General features: G+C 41.8%; 1 protein-coding gene and 1 non-coding gene across 2 annotated transcripts in view; one reads left to right on the forward strand and one right to left on the reverse strand.

Annotated features, from left to right (window-relative positions):
- LOC126278305 (uncharacterized) overlaps window positions 1-18,983 on the reverse strand; it is a 659,154-nt gene that overhangs the window by 220,994 nt on the left and 419,177 nt on the right. Inside the window, exon 3 of the mRNA XM_049978320.1 lies at window positions 1,919-2,054. Within this exon, the coding sequence (XP_049834277.1) occupies window positions 1,919-2,054 (136 nt within the window). The remainder of the gene's footprint in view (window positions 1-1,918; window positions 2,055-18,983) is intronic.
- Window positions 5,868-5,973, forward strand: LOC126279736 (U6 spliceosomal RNA). The gene has a single exon (XR_007551200.1). It is a non-coding gene; the product is annotated as a U6 spliceosomal RNA (small nuclear RNA).

An 18,983-nucleotide genomic window follows, 5' to 3' on the forward strand; every position in this document is an offset into this window, starting at 1 on the left:
ATTTTTTTTTTTTTTACTGAGTATTTATGGCGAGCAAAAACTTTATTTAAAGACAACCACTGAATGCCGAATGCAAAAATAAGTAGCGGTTTACTGCCTGTGTTATTCTTGTAAATGATTTCGGAATTGGATAGGAAACGTTCTGGCTGTTTGAGTGTGACGAGGACTGTGAACAGGAACTTCAATGATTTGAACACATGTGGGTTGATGATCTTGCTTAATAGCAATAAACAAAATCGTAATGCAAGTTTAAAAGTACCTTTGAACTTAGAAATTTGAACAGCAACCCATTTCCTATTTATTCTTTAGAGTTCATAAGACTATTTTCATCTTTTTGTACTTATAACGGCTCCCGCCGTGTAGTTATGAAATCTCAGTTTCTTCGACACGGCTTTTCTGAGATCGCTTAATAGCTGTAGTGAGGAGTTACGTATGCAGATCTGCAGCAGTATCGAGGCAGGTGGACAATTTATGTAGCAGAACCGCCGTCGATGTGCGAAAGAGCGTGTTAGGTAATATGTAGGCGATTCATTACACTGTAGCAACGTATTCAGATGTCACTTCTCATTACGCTAGAGGCGCTCTGAGACAGTGATAGCTGTTTAAAAAGAACATAATTTTAAAAATTGTATTGTGTGATATACATACATCTACATCTACATGACTACTCTGCAATTCACATTTAAGTGCTTGGCAGAGGGTTCACCGAACCACAATCATACTACCTCTCTACCATTCCACTCCCGAACAGCACGCGGGAAAAAAGAAACACCTAAACCTTTCTGTTCGAGCTCTGATTTCTCTTATTTTATTTTGATGATCATTCCTACCTATGTAGGTTGGGCTCAAAAAGTATTTTCCCATTCGGAAGAGAAAGTTGGTGACTGAAATTTCGTAAATAGATCTCTCAGCGACGAAAAAAGTCTTTGCTTTAATGACTTCCATCCCAACTCGCGTATCATATCTGCCACACTCTCTCCCCTATTACGTGATAATACAAAACGAGCTGCTCTTTTTGCACCCTTTTGATGTCCTCCGTCAATCCCACCTGGTAAGGATCATACACAGCGCAGCAATATTCTAACAGAGGACGAACGAGTGTAGTGTAAGCTGTCTCTTTAGTGGACTTGTTGTATCTTCTAAGTGTCCTGCCAATGAAACGCTACCATTGGCTCGCCTTTCCCACAATATTATCTATGTGGTCTTATCAAGTGAAGTTGTTCGTAATTTTAACACCCAGGTACTTAGTTGAATTGACAGCCTTGAGAATTGTACTATTTATCGAGTAATCGAATTCCAACGGATTTCTTTTGGAACTCATGTGGATCATCTCACACTTTTCATTATTTAGCGTCAACTGCCCCCTGCCACACCATACAGCAATCTTTTCTAAATCGCTTTGCAACTGATACTGGTCTTCGGATGACCTTACTAGGCGGTAAATCACAGCATCATCTGCGAACAACCTAAGAGAACTGCTCAGATTTTCACCCAGGTCATTGATATAGATCAGGAACACCAGAGGTCCCAGGACGCTTACCTGGGGAACACCTGATACCACTTCAGTTTTACTCCATGATTTGCCGTCTACTACTACAAACTGCGACCCTCCTGACAGGAAATCACGAATCCAGTCGCACAACTGAGATGATACCCCTAAGGCCCGCAGCTTTATTAGAAGTCGCTTGTGAGGAACGGTGTCAAAAGCTTTCCGGAAATATGGAAATAAGGAATCAACTTGAGATCCCCTGTCGATAGCGGCAAACATAACTTAGTTTACGTTTTTTCTCCACATTGCATTATCTGTGACACGGAGTAATAGTGTATGTTCTCTTTAGTAGGAAATCCTAGAGCCGCCTTACTGGAGGAGCCAGTCCTTACTGCAAGGCGGTGCGCTGTCGCGCGGCTGCCAACTCACCGACTACGATCATGTCGCCGTGCTCGGAGACGGTCTGGAAAGAGGGCGCCTCCCCGGAGACCTCGCAGCGGTACCGGCCGGAGCTGCTCAGCGTCACGTCCTTCAGCTCCACCTGGCTCGCCGTCGAGTTGTTCATCTGCGAACAGCAAGCAGTCGAGCACGCTGTAGCCAGAGTCCAAACACTGTGGCAGCTGCAGCTCTGCTATCGCCCGGAGCTTCAGATAAGCCCCTCGTGCTCTAAATTACACTACTGATCGTTAAAATTGCTACACCAGGAAGATGACGTGCTACAGACGCAAAAATTTAACCGACAGGAGGAAGATGCTGTGATATGCAAATGATCAGCTTTTCAGAGCATTCTAACAAGGTTGGCGCCGGTGGCGACACCTACAACGTGCTGACGTCAGGAAAGTTACCAACCGATTTCTCATACATAAACAGCAGTTGACAGGCGTTTCCTGGTGAAACGTTGTTGTGTTGCCTCGTGTAAGGAGGAGAAATGCGTACCATCACGTTTCTGACTTTGATAAGTCAGACTGTTGCCTATCGCGATTACGGTTCATCGTATAGCGACATTTCTGCTCGCGTTGGTTGAGATCCCATGACTGTTAGCAGAATATGGAATCGGTGCGTTCAGGAGAGTAATACGCAAGGCTGTACTGGATCCCACCTTTCTCGTATCACTAGCAATCGAGATGACAGGTATCTTATCCGCGTGGTTGTAACGGACCGAGCAGCCACGTCTCGATCCCTGAGTCAACAGATGGGGACGTTTGCAAGACAACAATCATCTGCACTAACAGTTCTACGATGTTTGCAGAAGCATGAACTATCAGCTCGGAGACCATGGCTGCGGTTACCCTTGACGCTGCATCACAGACAGCAGCGCCTGCGATGGTGTACTCAACGTCGAACCTGGGTGCACGAAAGGGAAAACGTCATTTTTTCGGATGAATTAAGGTTCTGTTTACAGCATCATGATGGTCGCATCCGTGTTTGCCGACATCACCGTGAACGCACATTGGAAGCGTGTATTCGTCATCGCCATACTGGTGTATCACCCGGCGTGATGCTATGGGGTGCCATTGGTTACACGTCTCGGTCCCCTCTTGTTGGCATTGACGGCACTTTGGACAGTGGACTTTACATTTCTGATGTGTTACGACCCGTGGCTCTACCCTTCATTCGATCCCTGCGAAACCCTACATTTCAGCAGGATAATGCACGACCGCATGTTGCAGTTCCTGTACGAGCCTTTCTGGATACAGAAAATGTGCGAATGCGGCCCTGGCCAGCAAATTATCCACATCTCTCACCAATTGCAAACGTCTGGTGAATGGTGGCCGAGCAACTGGCTCGTCACAATACGCCAGTCACTCACTACTCTTGATGAACTGTGATATAGTGTTGAAGCTGCATGGGTACCTTTACCTGTACACGCCATCCTCTCTCTGTTTGACTCAATGCCTAGGCGTATAGAGGCCGTTATTACGGCCCGACGTGATTGTTCTGTCTACTGATTTCTCAGGATCTATGCACCCAAATTGCGGGAAAATGTAATCACATGTCAGTTCTAGTATAACATATTTGTCCAATGAATACCCGTTTATCATTTGCATTTCTTCTTGGTGGAGCAGTTTTAATGGCCAGTAGTGTACCTAACCGACATCTACACACGCAGTCCGGTATCGTGTGCAGGAGGGCACGTATTTCGGCAGCCGCATTTTGCCCCTTTACCCTGCACAGGTTGTCCACAGGAAGACGTAGAGCCGGTAAACCTTTATGTAACCCCGAGCGTACGCTACGTTTGTACTGTGTACCACTCTGTATTACTGTTTAGGAGGGGCGTTCGGTAATTAACACAAAATTTTTATGAAAGCGTATTGGTTTTATTTAGGATTCTGCTATACCATATTATTCCCCCTCTTTTGGCCACAACATCCTATTTTGCAACAGGATACACGTTCAATGCGACAGCCCTACGCCTCCTTACTGAGACGCTATTATACTCTCATGATACCACTGTATTGGTCGATGTCGAGGCCAACGCTTTCCTGCGCCAACAGCTTCCCCATTATCCACGTACTGCTTCCCACGGAGTTCATACCTCATTGGGTCGAACAGATTTAAGTCTTATGGTAAGAGATCCGGTCCGCAAGACAATGAGCTTTTGTGAACTGCTCTCGGGCGCGCAGACTCGTATGAGGCCTTGCTTTTTTTTGGAGAAGGATAATTTCTTTTGCGTCATCTTGAATGAGAGAGTCCGCACGTTCCAACATTGCAGGAGTCACAGCTGTGTGCGGTCGGACGACACGCTAGAAATCGAGCAGTTCTGTGAGACCTTGTTGGCATGGTAACAGACGCTTTGCCCAAAGATTCGCCGTCTTTCTTTTTCAGTGTTAGGGTTCCGCAGACTTCTTCAAGCGCCTATGAATATCTGCGATGCTCTGCTTCTTCCTCCAAAAGAATGTCAGTGATAGCTCACTGTCGCAACCCACCTCCGTTACGGGCGCTGTTTTGAAGGGTACGTTTAGCACAGCCACCAATGGGAATATAGGGGCTCATCAACGGCCTCGCCGCAATGGTAATATCGGTTCCCGTCTGATCACCGAAGTTAGGCACTGTCGGGCTGGGCTAGCACTTGAATGGGTGACCATTCGGTGTGCCGCTCGTTGTTGGCAAGCGGGGTGCACTCAGCCCTTGTGAGGCAAACTGAGGATCTACTTGATTGAGAAGTAGCGTCTGTGGTCTCGGATACTAACATACGGCCGGGAGAGCGGTGTGCTCAACACTTCTTTCGCTTCTTTCACTTGCGCCATAGTCCCGCAGCGAGTGCAGGGTGGGCGTGGTTAGAACGGATTTGGCAATGTTAGTGTTAGGGATGGCCTGAAGCCCTTCCTGCCGCCACCCCGTACCCCCCAGGACGGAATCAGTGTACCCCAACTGTGTGCGTCTAGTGAAAAATCGTGAAATAGTGCAGACGTGTTTCCAATGTCTGCGACGCATGTAACTGAGGTGGAACGTGGGGACAGTCCGGTATTCACCTAGTGGGATGTGGAAAACAGCCTAAAAGCCACATCCAGGCTGGCCGGCACACCGGCCGTCGTCGTTAATCCGCCAGATGGATTCGATCCGGGGCCTGCGCGCGGCCACCCGAGTCCAGGAAGCAGCGCGTTAGCGTTCTCGGCTACCCTGGCGGGTTCGCGATGTGCTGACCACATACCCGTCCATATCCGCATCCAGTAACGCCTATAGGCTGACGATGATACGGCGGCCGGTCTAGACCGTTGTGCCTTCATGGCCTGTTCGGGAGGAGTTTAGTTTAGTTTATAGGAGCTGAAGATGGAATATTCCACCATTGTCGCACAACCATTTCCGTATTTTGGCAACCGAAATTGAACGAGGAAATAAATGTGTTACATTACTTATCGAGTGTTCTCGTAAAAGGAGGTAGTGTCTCTGCCTTTCTCCACTTCAGACGCTAAAACAATCAAATTGACTGAGATGGTGTTTTGCACGGCCATATGTAACAAGTCTCTGTCGAATGCAAGCACGTTGCGATTCTAAACTCTTTCACCATGTCAAAATGACGGACAAACACTACGTGGACATAAACCGCGTCGAAACCTGTAAGAGAGTTTCAGGTTAGGTTGTGCAGCGAAACAATTGTTAACAACAAAAGAAGACATGTTGCGCTGCTTCTGAGTTAATTAGCATTGAAGATAGGCAATCCAGGATTTTTCCCGTGCTAGTTCAACCACCCCGCCAGAGACCGTGTCGCCAAACGTGTTCGTTTGATTTTTTAAAACCGATCGCGAGAGACAAACAGTAACTGGACATTGGTCCGTAACGAGGCTCGAATCCGAGCCAAAGGCTCAGCAGTGTGTGAAATCTTATGGGACTTAACTGCTAAGGTCATCAGTCCCTAAGCTTACACACTACTTAACCTGTACTCGCTTCGGCGGTACATATACCAAAATTGGAACATATAGAGAAGATTAGCATGGCCCCTGCGCAAGGATGACACGCAAAATCGTGAAGCGTTCCACATTTATTAGATCTCTCAAAAGCCTTTGATTGTGTAAATCATGGAATTCTTTTAGATAAGCTAAATCATTATGGTTTGAGGGGGGCAGTGCACAAATGGTTTAATTCATACTTAATTGGAAGAATGCAGAAAGTTGAAATAAGTGTAATGCTAAAACAACAGCTGATTCCTCAAACCGGGGCCTATCTAGTACGGGGTCCCACAGTGTTCGGTCTTAGGTCCTTTACTGTTCTTGATATACATTAATAACTTACCATTCCATATTGATGAAGATGCAAAGTTAGTCCTTTTTGCTGATGATACAAGTATACTAACGACATCCAAAAACCAAGAACTAAGTGATGTAATTGTAAATGATGTTTTTCACAAAATTATTCAGTGGTTCTCAGCAAACGGACTCTCGTTAAATTTTTATAAAACACAGGATATACAGTTCCGTACAGTAAATGGCACAACTTCAGTAATAAATACAGACTCTGAACAGAAGTCTGTAGCTAAGGTAGAACATAGATGGTCTGCTGAAACGTCTGAGTTCAGCTACGTATGCTATTAGGGTTATTGAAAATTTTGGTGAAGAGAATCTCAGTAAATTACCTTACTATGCCTACTTTCATTCACTGCTTTCGTATGGTGTCATATTCTGGGGTAATTCATCGTTGAGTAGAAAAAGTATTCATTGCTCAAAAACGTGTAATCAGAATAATTGCTGGAGCCCACCCACGGTCATCCTGCAGACATCTATTTAAGGATCTAGGGATCCTTACAGTAACCTCATAGTATATATATTCACTTATGAAATTTGTTGTTAATAATCCAACCCAGTTCAAAAGTAATAGCAGTGTGCATAGCCATAACACTAGAAGAAAGGATGATCTTCACTATGCAGGGTTAAATCGGACTTTGGCACAGAAAGGGGTAAATTATGCTGCCACAAAAGTCTTTGGTCACTTACCAAACAGCATCAAAAGCCTGAGAGATAGTCGACCAACATTTAAAAATAAATTAAAAGAATTTCTAGATGAGAACTCCTTCTACTCATTGGCTGAATTTTTAGATATAAATTAAGGGAGGGGAAAAAAACTAACTTAAACATTAGTGTCATGCAATATTTTGTGTAATGTAATATCTTGTACAGACATCTTTCATTAACCTGACACGTTCCACATCATTACGAAGTGTCATATACATGATTTATGGAACAAGTATTAATCTAATCTAATCTAATCTAAATTATCCTGAGGACAAACACCCACACCCATGTCCGAGGGAGGACTCGAGCCTCCTCCGGAACCAGCCGCACAGTCCATCACTGCAGCGCCTCTGACCGCTCGGCTAATCCCGCGCGGCAGGCTCAGCAGTCCCGTGTGCTACAGGGTGTTCCAAATATGACCGGTATATTTGAAACGGCAATAACAACTAAACGAGCAGCGATAGAAATACACCGTTTGTTGCAATATGCTTGGGACAACAGAACATTTTCAGGCGGACAAACTTTCGAAATTACAGTAGTTACAATTGTCAACAACAGATGGCGCTGCGGTCTGGGAAACTCTATAGTACGATAATTTCCACATATCCACCATGCGTAGCAATAATATGGCGTAGTCTCTGAATGAAATTACCCGAAACCTTTGACACCGTGTCTGGCTGAATGGCTTCACCTGCAGATGAGATGTACTGCTTCAGCTGTTCAATTGTTTCTGGATTCTGGCGGTACACCTGGTCTTTCAAGTGTCCCCACAGAAAGAAGTCACAGGGGTTCATGTCTGTCGAATAGGGAGGCCAATCCACGCCGCCTCCTGTATGTTTCGGATAGCCCAAAGCAATCACACGTTCATCGAAATATTCATTCAGGAAATTAAAGACGTCGGCCGTGCGATGTGGCCGGCCACCATCTTCCATAAACCACGAGGTGTTCTCAGTGTCGTCTAAGGCAGTTTGTACCGCCACAAATTCACGAAGAATGTCCAGATAGCGTGATGCAGTAATCGTTTCGGATCTGAAAAATGGGCCAATGATTCCTTTGGAAGAAATGGCGGCCCAGACCAGTACTTTTTGAGGATGGAGGGACGATGGGACTGCAACATGGGGCTTTTCGGTTCCCCATATGCGCCAGTCCTGTTTATTGACGAAGCCGTCCAGGTAAAAATAAGCTTCGTCAGTAAACCAAATGCTGCCCACATGCATATCGCCGTCATCAATCCTGTGCACTATATCGTTAGCGAATGTCTCTTGTGCAGCAATGGTAGCGGCGCTGAGGGGTTGCCGCGTTTGAATTTTGTATGGATAGAGGTGTAAACTCTGGCGCATGAGACGATACGTGGACGTTGGCGTCATTTGGACCGCAGCTGCAACACGGCGAACGGAAACCCGCGGCCGCTGTTGGATCACCTGCTGCACTAGCTGCGCGTTGCCCTCTGTGGTTTACCGTACGCGGTCGCCCTACCTTTCCAGCACGTTCATCCGTCACGTTCCCAGTCCGTTGAAATTTTTCAAACAGATCCTTTATTGTATCGCTTTTCGGTCCTTTAGTTACATTAAACCTCCGTTGAAAACTGCGTCTTGTTGCAACAACACTGTGTTCTAGGCGGTGGAATTCCAACACCAGAAAATCCTCTGTTCTAAGGAATAAACCATGTTGTCCACAGCACACTTGCACGTTGTGAACAGCACACGCTTACAGCAAAAAGACGACGTACAGAATGCCGCACCCACAGACTGCGTTGTCTTCTATATCTTTCACATCACTTGCAGCACCATCTGTTGTTGAAAATTGTAACTACTGTAATTTCGAAAGTTTGTCCGACTGAAAATGTACTGTTGTCCCAAGCATATTGCAACAAACGGTGTATTTCTATCGCTGCTCGTTTAGTTTTTATTGCCGTTTCAAATATACCGGTCATTTTTGAAACACCCTGTATCACCTACGCTGTATGTGGTGGGGAGCTTTAATTTACGAGCGGAACGGCCTGACTGGATAACCTGAATGCTAGTTAATTCAGAAAGGGCCTAATGTATCACATTTCTTGTTAACAATTATTTCTCAGCCCAAACTACCCAGTGACACCCTTACAAATATTTCAGAGCGTTCCTGACCAATCTCTATATGACTTCACTACAAAAGGGTCAATTATTGTGTCCGATTCCACTCACTGGCTTCGATCAATGACGTGTCCACCCCGATAGCTGAGTGGTCAGCTTGACGGACTGCCGTCTTACGGGCCCGGGTTCGATTACCGGCTGGGTTGGGGATTTTCTCCGTTCAGGGAGTGGTTGTTGTGCTGCCTTCATCATCATTTGATCCCCATCCGGCTCGCAGGTCGCTCAATGTGGCGCCGAATTTAATAAGACCTGCACCGAGGCGGCCGGACCTGCCCCGCAAGAGGCCTTCCGGCCAATGACGCCAAACGCTCATTTCATTTCCATCAATGACGTCATACATAAAGCAGAGACGCTACATAGAGGCAATCTTTGAAAACAGCTTATCATATTCGCTACCAAAAAGATGTAGCATATGATAAAATTACACACACATGTCACGTGATTAATTACTAACCCACAAATTATACCGACAAGAATTAAAGCTAACTAAAATAAATAAAAACAGAAAAAGATAAATATGCCAGTAAGAAAAGCAAAGAGAACCTTTAAATCCAGTACAGTTTAGCGAATGGTGAAGTCATAATATTATGAATCAGCCTTCACTTTTAATACTAATTGTTAAATTTAACGGTACGAGTACGCAACGGAAACTTGCTAAAAGTAGGATCTAACAGAGACTAGAACTGGTAACTGGAACTGACCTATATAGGTTAATTCTACTTACCGATTCCAACCATTCCACAGTTCCTTATTTAGATCGTTTTAACAAGTGTGTGCACTTAATTGTTACAGGATTTCTATGTGTGGTATTACTATCTTCATTACCATGAAAAACAGAAAAATTTGGAAGCTATACCTACAATATTTATTAGTTTTACGTAGTAGTTCTGAAATCTTGCCGATTACAACTTTTCGATGGTTCATTAATTAGATCGTTATTTCAGCACGTGTAAGCTCTAGAATGTCTAAAACTAGATCGTTTTTTTTTAGCACGTGCGTGCACTAAAATGTAGACTAATACTACTTCTGCATTTGTAATTGCTCTCTGAACTACTGTAAAAAAAGGTACTGATATTGGAATCGATAGCTAGAATTGACTTATACCGAAAATCAGTTCTTGTTACCGATTCCAATTTTTGTTATGCACCGCAGCAGTTTTAGAGAGAAATTTCATATGTAGAAATGGTATTACGTTTCAGTGCATACAAATCAAAAGTAATTTAGATATGAACGATTGCGCGGTTGGAAACTGTAAATGGAATTTATTTACATCGGTTAATTCTAGTTATCGATTCCAAAATTCTTTATTTTTTGTGGATATTCGATTCTCATGTACTATCTTTTCTTTTACAATTTAGTGTGTCAGTTTATCCACATTTTATACTATTGTTTCGTTTTTTTGCCATTCATTTAATTTTCCCGTTTATCTGATACATTTTAGTTTATCCCCGCCCAAAACCCCCACTTTCCTGCGCTTATGCTGTTAACTTCAAAAACTGATATAAAATTAACGCTATTTTATAACAGTATGACTTCACCATGCGCTTCATTGTAATGCAGTTTAAAATTTCTCTCTGTCTTTCTAGTCGCATACATTACGAGAATACTTCTTACCAGACCTGAGAATTTGTTCTTAATTCTTGTTATCAACTATTTTGGTTATCTTCAGTTCGTTTCGATATAATTCATTAATAAGCAAATAAATGCGTGAATGTGATTGCAAATGTATCATATGCTACATTCGTTTGTTTAATAGTATTATCCGTTGCTTTCATAGATTGCCTACACGTATCGTCTTTGCCTTAGGTATGACGTCGGTGCTATAAGCCGACGAGTGGAATCGACACTAGAATTCATCCAAAAATTTCTACACTATCGCAGATTTAGCAGCTGAAGGACTCACATTTATGGGAATTAACTTCTTTCTTCATTCGACGAGGTCCTTCCATCATCCACGTTGTGGTCCCAAAATCCATCGTCAAAACTTTGTAATTTAGTCAGCGGTGTAATCTGTACATATGATTTATTTCGTCTGTTAACCCAGCTACTTTCGTATCCGAGGAAACGCCTCGACAACAAAGAAAAAGCCTAAAAATGCAGTCACCAAAACATGTAATCCAAAACATGTAATCCAAAACAAGCAGTTATGCAATACTCCTCAAACAGAGAGTTCTTTATAGCATCTCTGACAATATTTCCCCTGTCAGTTTCATGTCTTTATGCAGTAATGGTGATATTTCAGCAGCAAGACTTTATATTTAGGAGTAAGTTAACGAAATATCTGTTTTGTCTTCTTTTCTGACAGCAGTTTTGTGAGGAAACATTCGAAGATACGAAATATGACTCTTAAAACATGGTCTCGCGGCGATACAATTTAATGAGTGGTTAAGCGCTTTCTGCCGAGTGATCATATCCACTGGGTGCTGCAGCTATTAAGTATACTTAAAGGTCAGTATCTGCGCAGGAACCACTTTACAGTACAGGAGAGGAATATTAATGCCGCCGCAGTTCATTGTGCCAAAGCCGTTGTAAGCAATCTGATTTCAGTTCCCTTGATCTTACTATGTTGTCGTTTGCAAATGATCCATGCCTCATTTCCGTCGAGTATCTACTTTTGTTACTTTTTGTATCTATTTTCTAAAGTACCTTGTTAATGTTTCACATGTGTATTTAAATTTTTCGTTTTGTTTTTCAACGCATTTGTCATATTTGCAAGAGAAATTATATTCCAGATAATTAAAACGTTTGACGTGTTCTAGTATTGCATTGTTCACTACTATATTTGTTCTTGTGGATCCCTTCCTACAAATGCTATTGTTTTAGTTTCCTTTGAGGATACAATCATATTACAGTGTATGGCCATTTTGCACAAAATATTAATTCTTTTTTTGCTGTTCATTCTCTTTCTTCTTTAGAATTGTAATATCGTCTGTGCATAGAACATAATTATATTCCGGTAACTGCATGTAACTCAGCTGTCCTTTCACACATTCAAAATTCTGTCAGTTCTTCATTTATATGTAAACATGCATAACATTTTAATTTCAGTAGAACAAAAATGAAATTGTAAACGTGGAAGAATCGATTCGTCAGATATTATGATGCAACTAGCATGAGATACACAGTAGTTTAATTAGTCAGCAACAGAAAGTTTGATAAATATCGACTTACACATTATGCACCACAGCACATCACTGGACGTTCGCTACCAAATTATGTGTACTCCGCACAGTGACAGCTACATCATTAAAATTGTAGGAACCGAAGAAGTGTATTGATGCTGAATCGAAACACAACGATGGCCTTCACGCTGTTCGTCAATTATTCACAAATACGTTTCTCCGGACTGATACCACCTTATTGTGGTCTGCACATTCACATGGCACGTCAAATATTGAACATTTCTGGGCTTGCGATGGTCGGAAGCTCGTTTGTGGCACTCGGTCAATATCAAATACACGTTAATGTTGCACTCTCGTTAAGGACTTTTGGGATAATATTTGTCGCAGACACTCGAAAGCGAAGTACGACCAATGTTGCGACATGTAGTGATATAGAGCTATACATCAATTAGAAGTTTGTGTTACTGCTCTGCACTTTGTTATTTCTGTGCAATAACATGGGCTATACACAAAGTGAATTTAATTTTTATGGATGATTCTTCAGGGCGTAGGCTATTTCTTGTAAGTGACGTATTAAAATCGCATAATTAGTTATGTAGTAGAAAATATAAATACGTTATACGATAAAAAGTAATACTAAGAAACATTAATAATACTAGGAACCAGGAAGCAATATATTCATGTAAGATGCTTGACATTTGCGGATCAGTTTGCCGTACTATTTTAAAATGTACCCCACACATTAATGTAAGTAAATCTTTTGGAACATGTAAACAGTATGATTATAATCACCGCCGAAAACTCTAAATTTTTTATGACATCAAATGTACCGATAGTTATCTAAGAGGAGTAAATAAGGAAAGTGGATTACAAAAATTTAACTTTGATTAAAGATTAATGAACATGAAAAGAGCATATGAAATAGCTATGAATATTTTCACGTAGAAGCATGGATCACGAAATGCAAAAATAACGCATTGGAACTAAGTAGTGAAATCAGAAAGCAACATCAAATGTACAGACAGTTATCTAAGACGAGGAAATAAAGGAAGTGGATTACAAAAATTTTACTTTGATTAAAATTTAATCAATATGAAAAGAGCATATGAAATAGCTATGAATATTTTCACGTAGAAGCATGAATCACGAAATGCAAAAATAACGCATTGGAACTAAGTAGTGAAATCAGAAAGCAACATCAAATGTACAGACAGTTATCTAAGACGAGGAAATAAAGGAAGTGGATTACAAAAATTTTACTTTGATTAAAGTTTAATCTATATGAAAAGAGCATATGAAAATGCTATGAATATTTTCACGTAGAAGCATGGATTACGAAATGCAAAAATAACGCATTGCAACTAAGTAGTGAAACCAAAAAGCCTTCATGCAAATATATAGTATTGAATTGTAAGTTGTGAATTAGCCTAAATAGAGGAAGTAGAAAAATCAATTACGAGAAAGTCTTTGGTCCAGCGCCGGCCGCGGTGGTCACGCGGTTAAGGCGCTCAGTCCGGAACCGCGTGACTGCTACGGTCGCAGGTTCGAATCCTGCCTCGGGCATGGATATGTGTGATGTCCGTACGTTAGTTAGGTTTAAGTAGTTCTAAGTTCTAGGGGACTGATAACCACAGATGTTAAGTCCCATAGTGCTCAGAGCCATTTGAACCTCTGGTCCAGCAAAAAGTGTGCTAGCTAGTTTATTAAGGCTTAATGATAAAAATTTATCAAATCTTTGAGGAAATGACAGCAGCAATATTTAAAATAAGACGGATATTTACACAGATTCAATGGAACTGCTAACAAATCAGAGCTTAAACTGTCATTGGGAAATGGATTTAACAACCTGGTTGCTAGAAGTAAAAAAAAATATTTAGAATGAGGTAACATGAAAGGTGTAAAAGTGGCTCAGCTAAGTGACTTCAGAAGGAACAATTGCAAAATAGAACAGGTAAGAGGACATGCTTGAAACGGTATTATGAGGCTGGATAAATACAAATCATGAAGAGATAAAGGAATATTTTAGGAAAAGAAATCAGATTAAAGAAAAAAACAATGTTATAACTAACATTATATTTTACGCATCAAAATACGTAAGAACATACAGCAGTACCACAGATAATATTTTACTTTCCAGTACAGAAAGACGTATAGAAAGACTTGTAATGTTCGGAAACACTTCTCCGTCTGTCTATATATTGGACCCTATTTTCTTTTTATCGATCTTATGCATGAAATTCTGCATGATTCTAGAACAATGGTCGTCAAACTTTTTCGCTCAAGAGTCAGTACTATTGTTGAGCGGGGCACCTCTGGCCACATCTGTATTATTATTATTATTATTGTTATTATTATTATTTGTTAGTAGTAGTAGTAGTAGTAGCAGAACTTTTGTTTCTTACTTAGATTAGTACGTAATGAGCCGTTAATAGACTAGCTACAGAGAGCTTGCGTTAAGTTGGCAGCTGGCCCCACCAGTACTGATCATTAAAGTCGACATCATTAGAAATACTGCACGTCGTCTGTTTTCTGAGTGTTATCACTGTGGCGCTCAAGTTCACCGACCCCATAACTGTGGCATTGTAACTGCCTGACGAAGTGTTGTATTTTCTGCGTGGACGAATGGTTAATTGATTATTAACACTAAGCTAATTTACATCTAAATGTATTATGCAACATGACACACGATCACAGGTATATAAGAATGAAGTTTCCGCGACGGCACTGTTGTATAATACATTGTCGACCTTCTGGCTGCGACGATTCAGTTTAAAACGTAGATCTTTCGACGATTTCCATCATCATCTCCATAAGCAGCAAGTGACTGTCAAAACTGTTGCAGTGGTGTTCTTATATAGCCTAAAAACGGCTTCTGATTGGTCGGTAGTTACGTCATGCTCTCACAGACGGAGTCAATGTTTGCCCTGGTGGCGCCACCGCTCACGCCGTAGCGTTAACATTACGACGAATATCGTTGGCTCTTCTCTGCATCGAAAGCTCGCTTACTCGCACCACTAAGATTATATCCACCGTCACGGTTGAAGGTTTTCTCACACATTCTTATTTCTACAGCCTCCTTAATTATAAGAGTTCCAGTATGTGTAAGCCTGGGACAAAACTTTTGTTTCCTCAAACAGTATTTTTGTTTGTGAGCCTGTGCCCAGCAACCGCTTATTTCCCCAGTTCTGCATTTTTTATATGCCATCGAAGTCCTCCACAGCGGTCGTAAACGATGTTGATGGACTGACCGATGTAACTTCTTCCGCACCCATATGGGGAATTCTGAGGCCAGTACTGTCCTTAACAGGACGTAGTACCTGCTTTATCTTCTCAGGAGGTCGTAAAATACGTCCGATACCCCGTATTCCTATGACTCTCCCTATTTTCCTGGACGTAGTGTCGCAAAAGGCACTATCAGTTCAGCGTTCTCAAGAAAAAGAAACATGAAAATGTTGAACATTCACGTGATGAGCCACCGACTGCATTCCCTCTCGTTTGTGGGGCTGCATCCAGCGAAATAGTGCTGGTAAGACGAGGTATCGCCTTTTAGTTGTCTTATTTTGAGCCACGAACAATGGCCGTCGAGTTTCGTCTTGTTTTGAACACATATGTCAAGCATTCTGCGACAGCCAACGGACTTTCATTAGCATTCTGAGCTCTCTACTGCCAATGGAGTAGTCAATGCGAGCATTCAACTTTGTCGTACAGCGTTATTTAGTGAATTTTTATTTCACACGAAAAGAGTTGCCATCAATGGATGGAGGTGGGAATCGACGCGAGGGACATAATTCACAATACACACATTTTCTTCGAGCACAAAGCACATATGTATGCGTAAAGCATCTCCCTACTGGAACCCGCAATAGCTCAGTGTCCGACGTACCTCTACTCGCACGAAGCGCCATCGCTCGCGAATCGGACTATAGGTGCCTTTTACAGCTATAAGATACGTTTAAGAACTGTTGGTGGCACGAAAACTTGATTAGGGTGGCATGCAGCCCGCAGGCCGCTGTTTCACAACCACTGTTGTAGATGCTTACAAAATATGCGATGCAAATTTCTTAACCTTCCCTATAGGGCTCAGAACTGTGGGGTTCTCCTCAAAAGATCAGGCGTACGCTACACGCAGAAAGCAGCTACCACGGTAACATAGTACTTGTAGTGTGCACATTGTACTTTTTTAGTTTAGAGAAACCCTCTCTCGCGTGATTTATGATAACAATACTAATCGCTAATTTGGTTATTACTTTAATTTTGATTTATTCTTTGATCTGAATGAAACTGCTTTTTGTTAGACGGTTTGTTCAATGAAACTTAATCCTTAGCAAAATCATTAATCACGTTAGTAATTGTAAGACACACTGATCTCGTAACACGGTACATGTAAGTTGAAAGTGGAATAATTTTTTATAGGTTCTTGCCTCGACTAAACGTTTCTGCTCAAACATGAGATTTCTGAATATTACTTCCGTTTGCCAACACACGCGCGAAAGAATAATTTCTTACCACTTTCTTTCGTAATGCATTGAAGCTGAGTCGTGTGTCTGGATCTCGGATGTTGAACTGAAAATAAAAATCTTAAAGCTATGTCTTCCGTTGCAGCGACTGCCGGCTGTGGAAAAAATGTGTATAATAACTGAAGCGGGCGAATACTTTGCTACCGCTAATTTCATAAATTAAAATTGGCACGTAATCGCGGCTGTGGCTGCAACGGCGGCTGCAATTGTTGCGCTGAAAATAACTTGAATTACTGATATTCAAAGGAAGCGGACATGAGATAGGGCTCACCTCTTTCAATTAAAAGCGAATAATAGAATGAAATTAATATATTATCAGATTACAAGTAGAATAATTTTTACATTCAACTGCACTCGACAATATTTCCGACTACTCGCATCGAAGACAAATAGCTCTGAGCACTATGCGACTTAACTTCTGAGGTCATCAGTCGCCTATCGAAGACAGGAGAGAGAATTTGATAACGGATAAAAGATGACGAAAGATGGTTCCTTTTCATCTACGTGGTCTAATATTGTCAGAGTGCATCTTTTTTATTCTTTGCACTCGAAAATGACACAGAGAAGTTTATATGATAACAATAATAATAATACACGTGAGAGAAAATTCATTCCACCTGAGCGGTTAATGTTCACGTATAGTCCATTATTAATTTGTTTTTCAAATACCACTTTCAAGTTTTTGTAATATTTTTACTGGAGACGGTACACCTCCCTTGAGATCAAAGGCGATTTGCTCCATAAATTTGCCACAACGACATCGGAGAAAGTTCGTCGTCGCAGATCAGAGACGGAAAAGTTTAATATGATTTTAGTAAACTTCATAAGCATCCGAGAAAAGATCCCCGAATTAGTATCGCTTACTGAGGGCTAAAATTCACAGATAGTATTAGGTGCAGAAGGCTGGTTAAAGCCAGAGTTAGTGACAACGAAATCGTAAGTTGCGGTTAGAATGTAAGAATAGGCCAGTCGCCAATGATGGCAGGGTGTTTGCTGGAGTTGGTTTGCTGTCGATTCTGGTAATAACAACCGTATCACTGAACTGTTCATAGTAACTCAACTCTCTGCCCTATCCTTCCATTCCTAACGGATCCGACTCCCGTCATACCATTTTCTGCTGATTTTCATATTACTCTTTACTCATCCTTCAATAATCCTTGTCTTCCATCCATTTCACTTCATTGACACCCACTAAATTTTGACTGAGCCGTAGCATTTCCCTCTTCAGATCTCTTAACTTCCCTGTCATCTTCAAACTTCTGACGTGCCACTCCCCGACTCATCGAACGTTATCCTTTTGTTGATTACTCAGTTTTTTCACACATAATGTGTCCTTAAGTCAGTGGCTTTCCACTGCCGCCTGCAACGCATGCAGTTCATCATTACTGATTCTTCCAGACAAGACAGCGCCCTGAACCTCTGTCGGCGCTTTATCCCTCTTGACAAATCCAGATGTCTTCGGCCGCCATTACTGTCGATTTTTCTTCAAAATGTATATTGTGATGGGCTTCGAACTCTGGTCCTAGAACGTTTCGATTACTAATCAAAGACCCTACGCCCCGACCACAATATCAGTAAGACCACATGTATGAAATGAACTGGGTTTACAAGTGTGTGGTGTGAAGTGTATGGCGTGATAATCCAGTTAAAGATACCTGTTTATGCTTGCTCTCTTTGTCGGAAAATTTTGTTGCCAGGCGCGATAAATCACTGCAGTGAGCCCTTGGTGGTATTTTCGCGTGAACTACGCTCAAAATTCGTATCACAGCAGGAATCGCAGAAATCTCCCTACATCCTCAGGGTGTCGGCTATAATTTTTAAAATTTTATGCCATGACTGGCAATAGTAGGCAGCGGTTTGCTGGCTAACATAACCCTTTATTTACAAATCTCAGATTGTATGTAACAAATGTGTTCACAGTTATCATAACCAGTCACAGATACAAATGTATAATTTATAATACGGCACCCACCCTGTCATGGATGCAGAAATGGCTGTCGCGTTATAAACCAACTGTCGTTGATACTCCAAGGTCCCTCTTCGATAGGATATGTTCAAGACAACACCTAGCACGAAGTGTTACATTGGTGCAGGTGGTACATAATTTGTTGTAGGTTTGTTGGTCAATCCACGCAGATACACTGACACGACAGGTTACTTCTTATTTCTTCACCTGATATCTTCAGATAGATCCCAGATATCTCACAACCGTGACCTTTAGTGACGTATAATAGACGGCAATGTATCACAAACAATGTGTGGAATCAGCACTATAA

The sequence above is a fragment of the Schistocerca gregaria genome, chromosome 6, assembly GCF_023897955.1.
Source record: "Schistocerca gregaria isolate iqSchGreg1 chromosome 6, iqSchGreg1.2, whole genome shotgun sequence".
Classification (NCBI taxonomy): domain Eukaryota; kingdom Metazoa; phylum Arthropoda; class Insecta; order Orthoptera; family Acrididae; genus Schistocerca; species Schistocerca gregaria.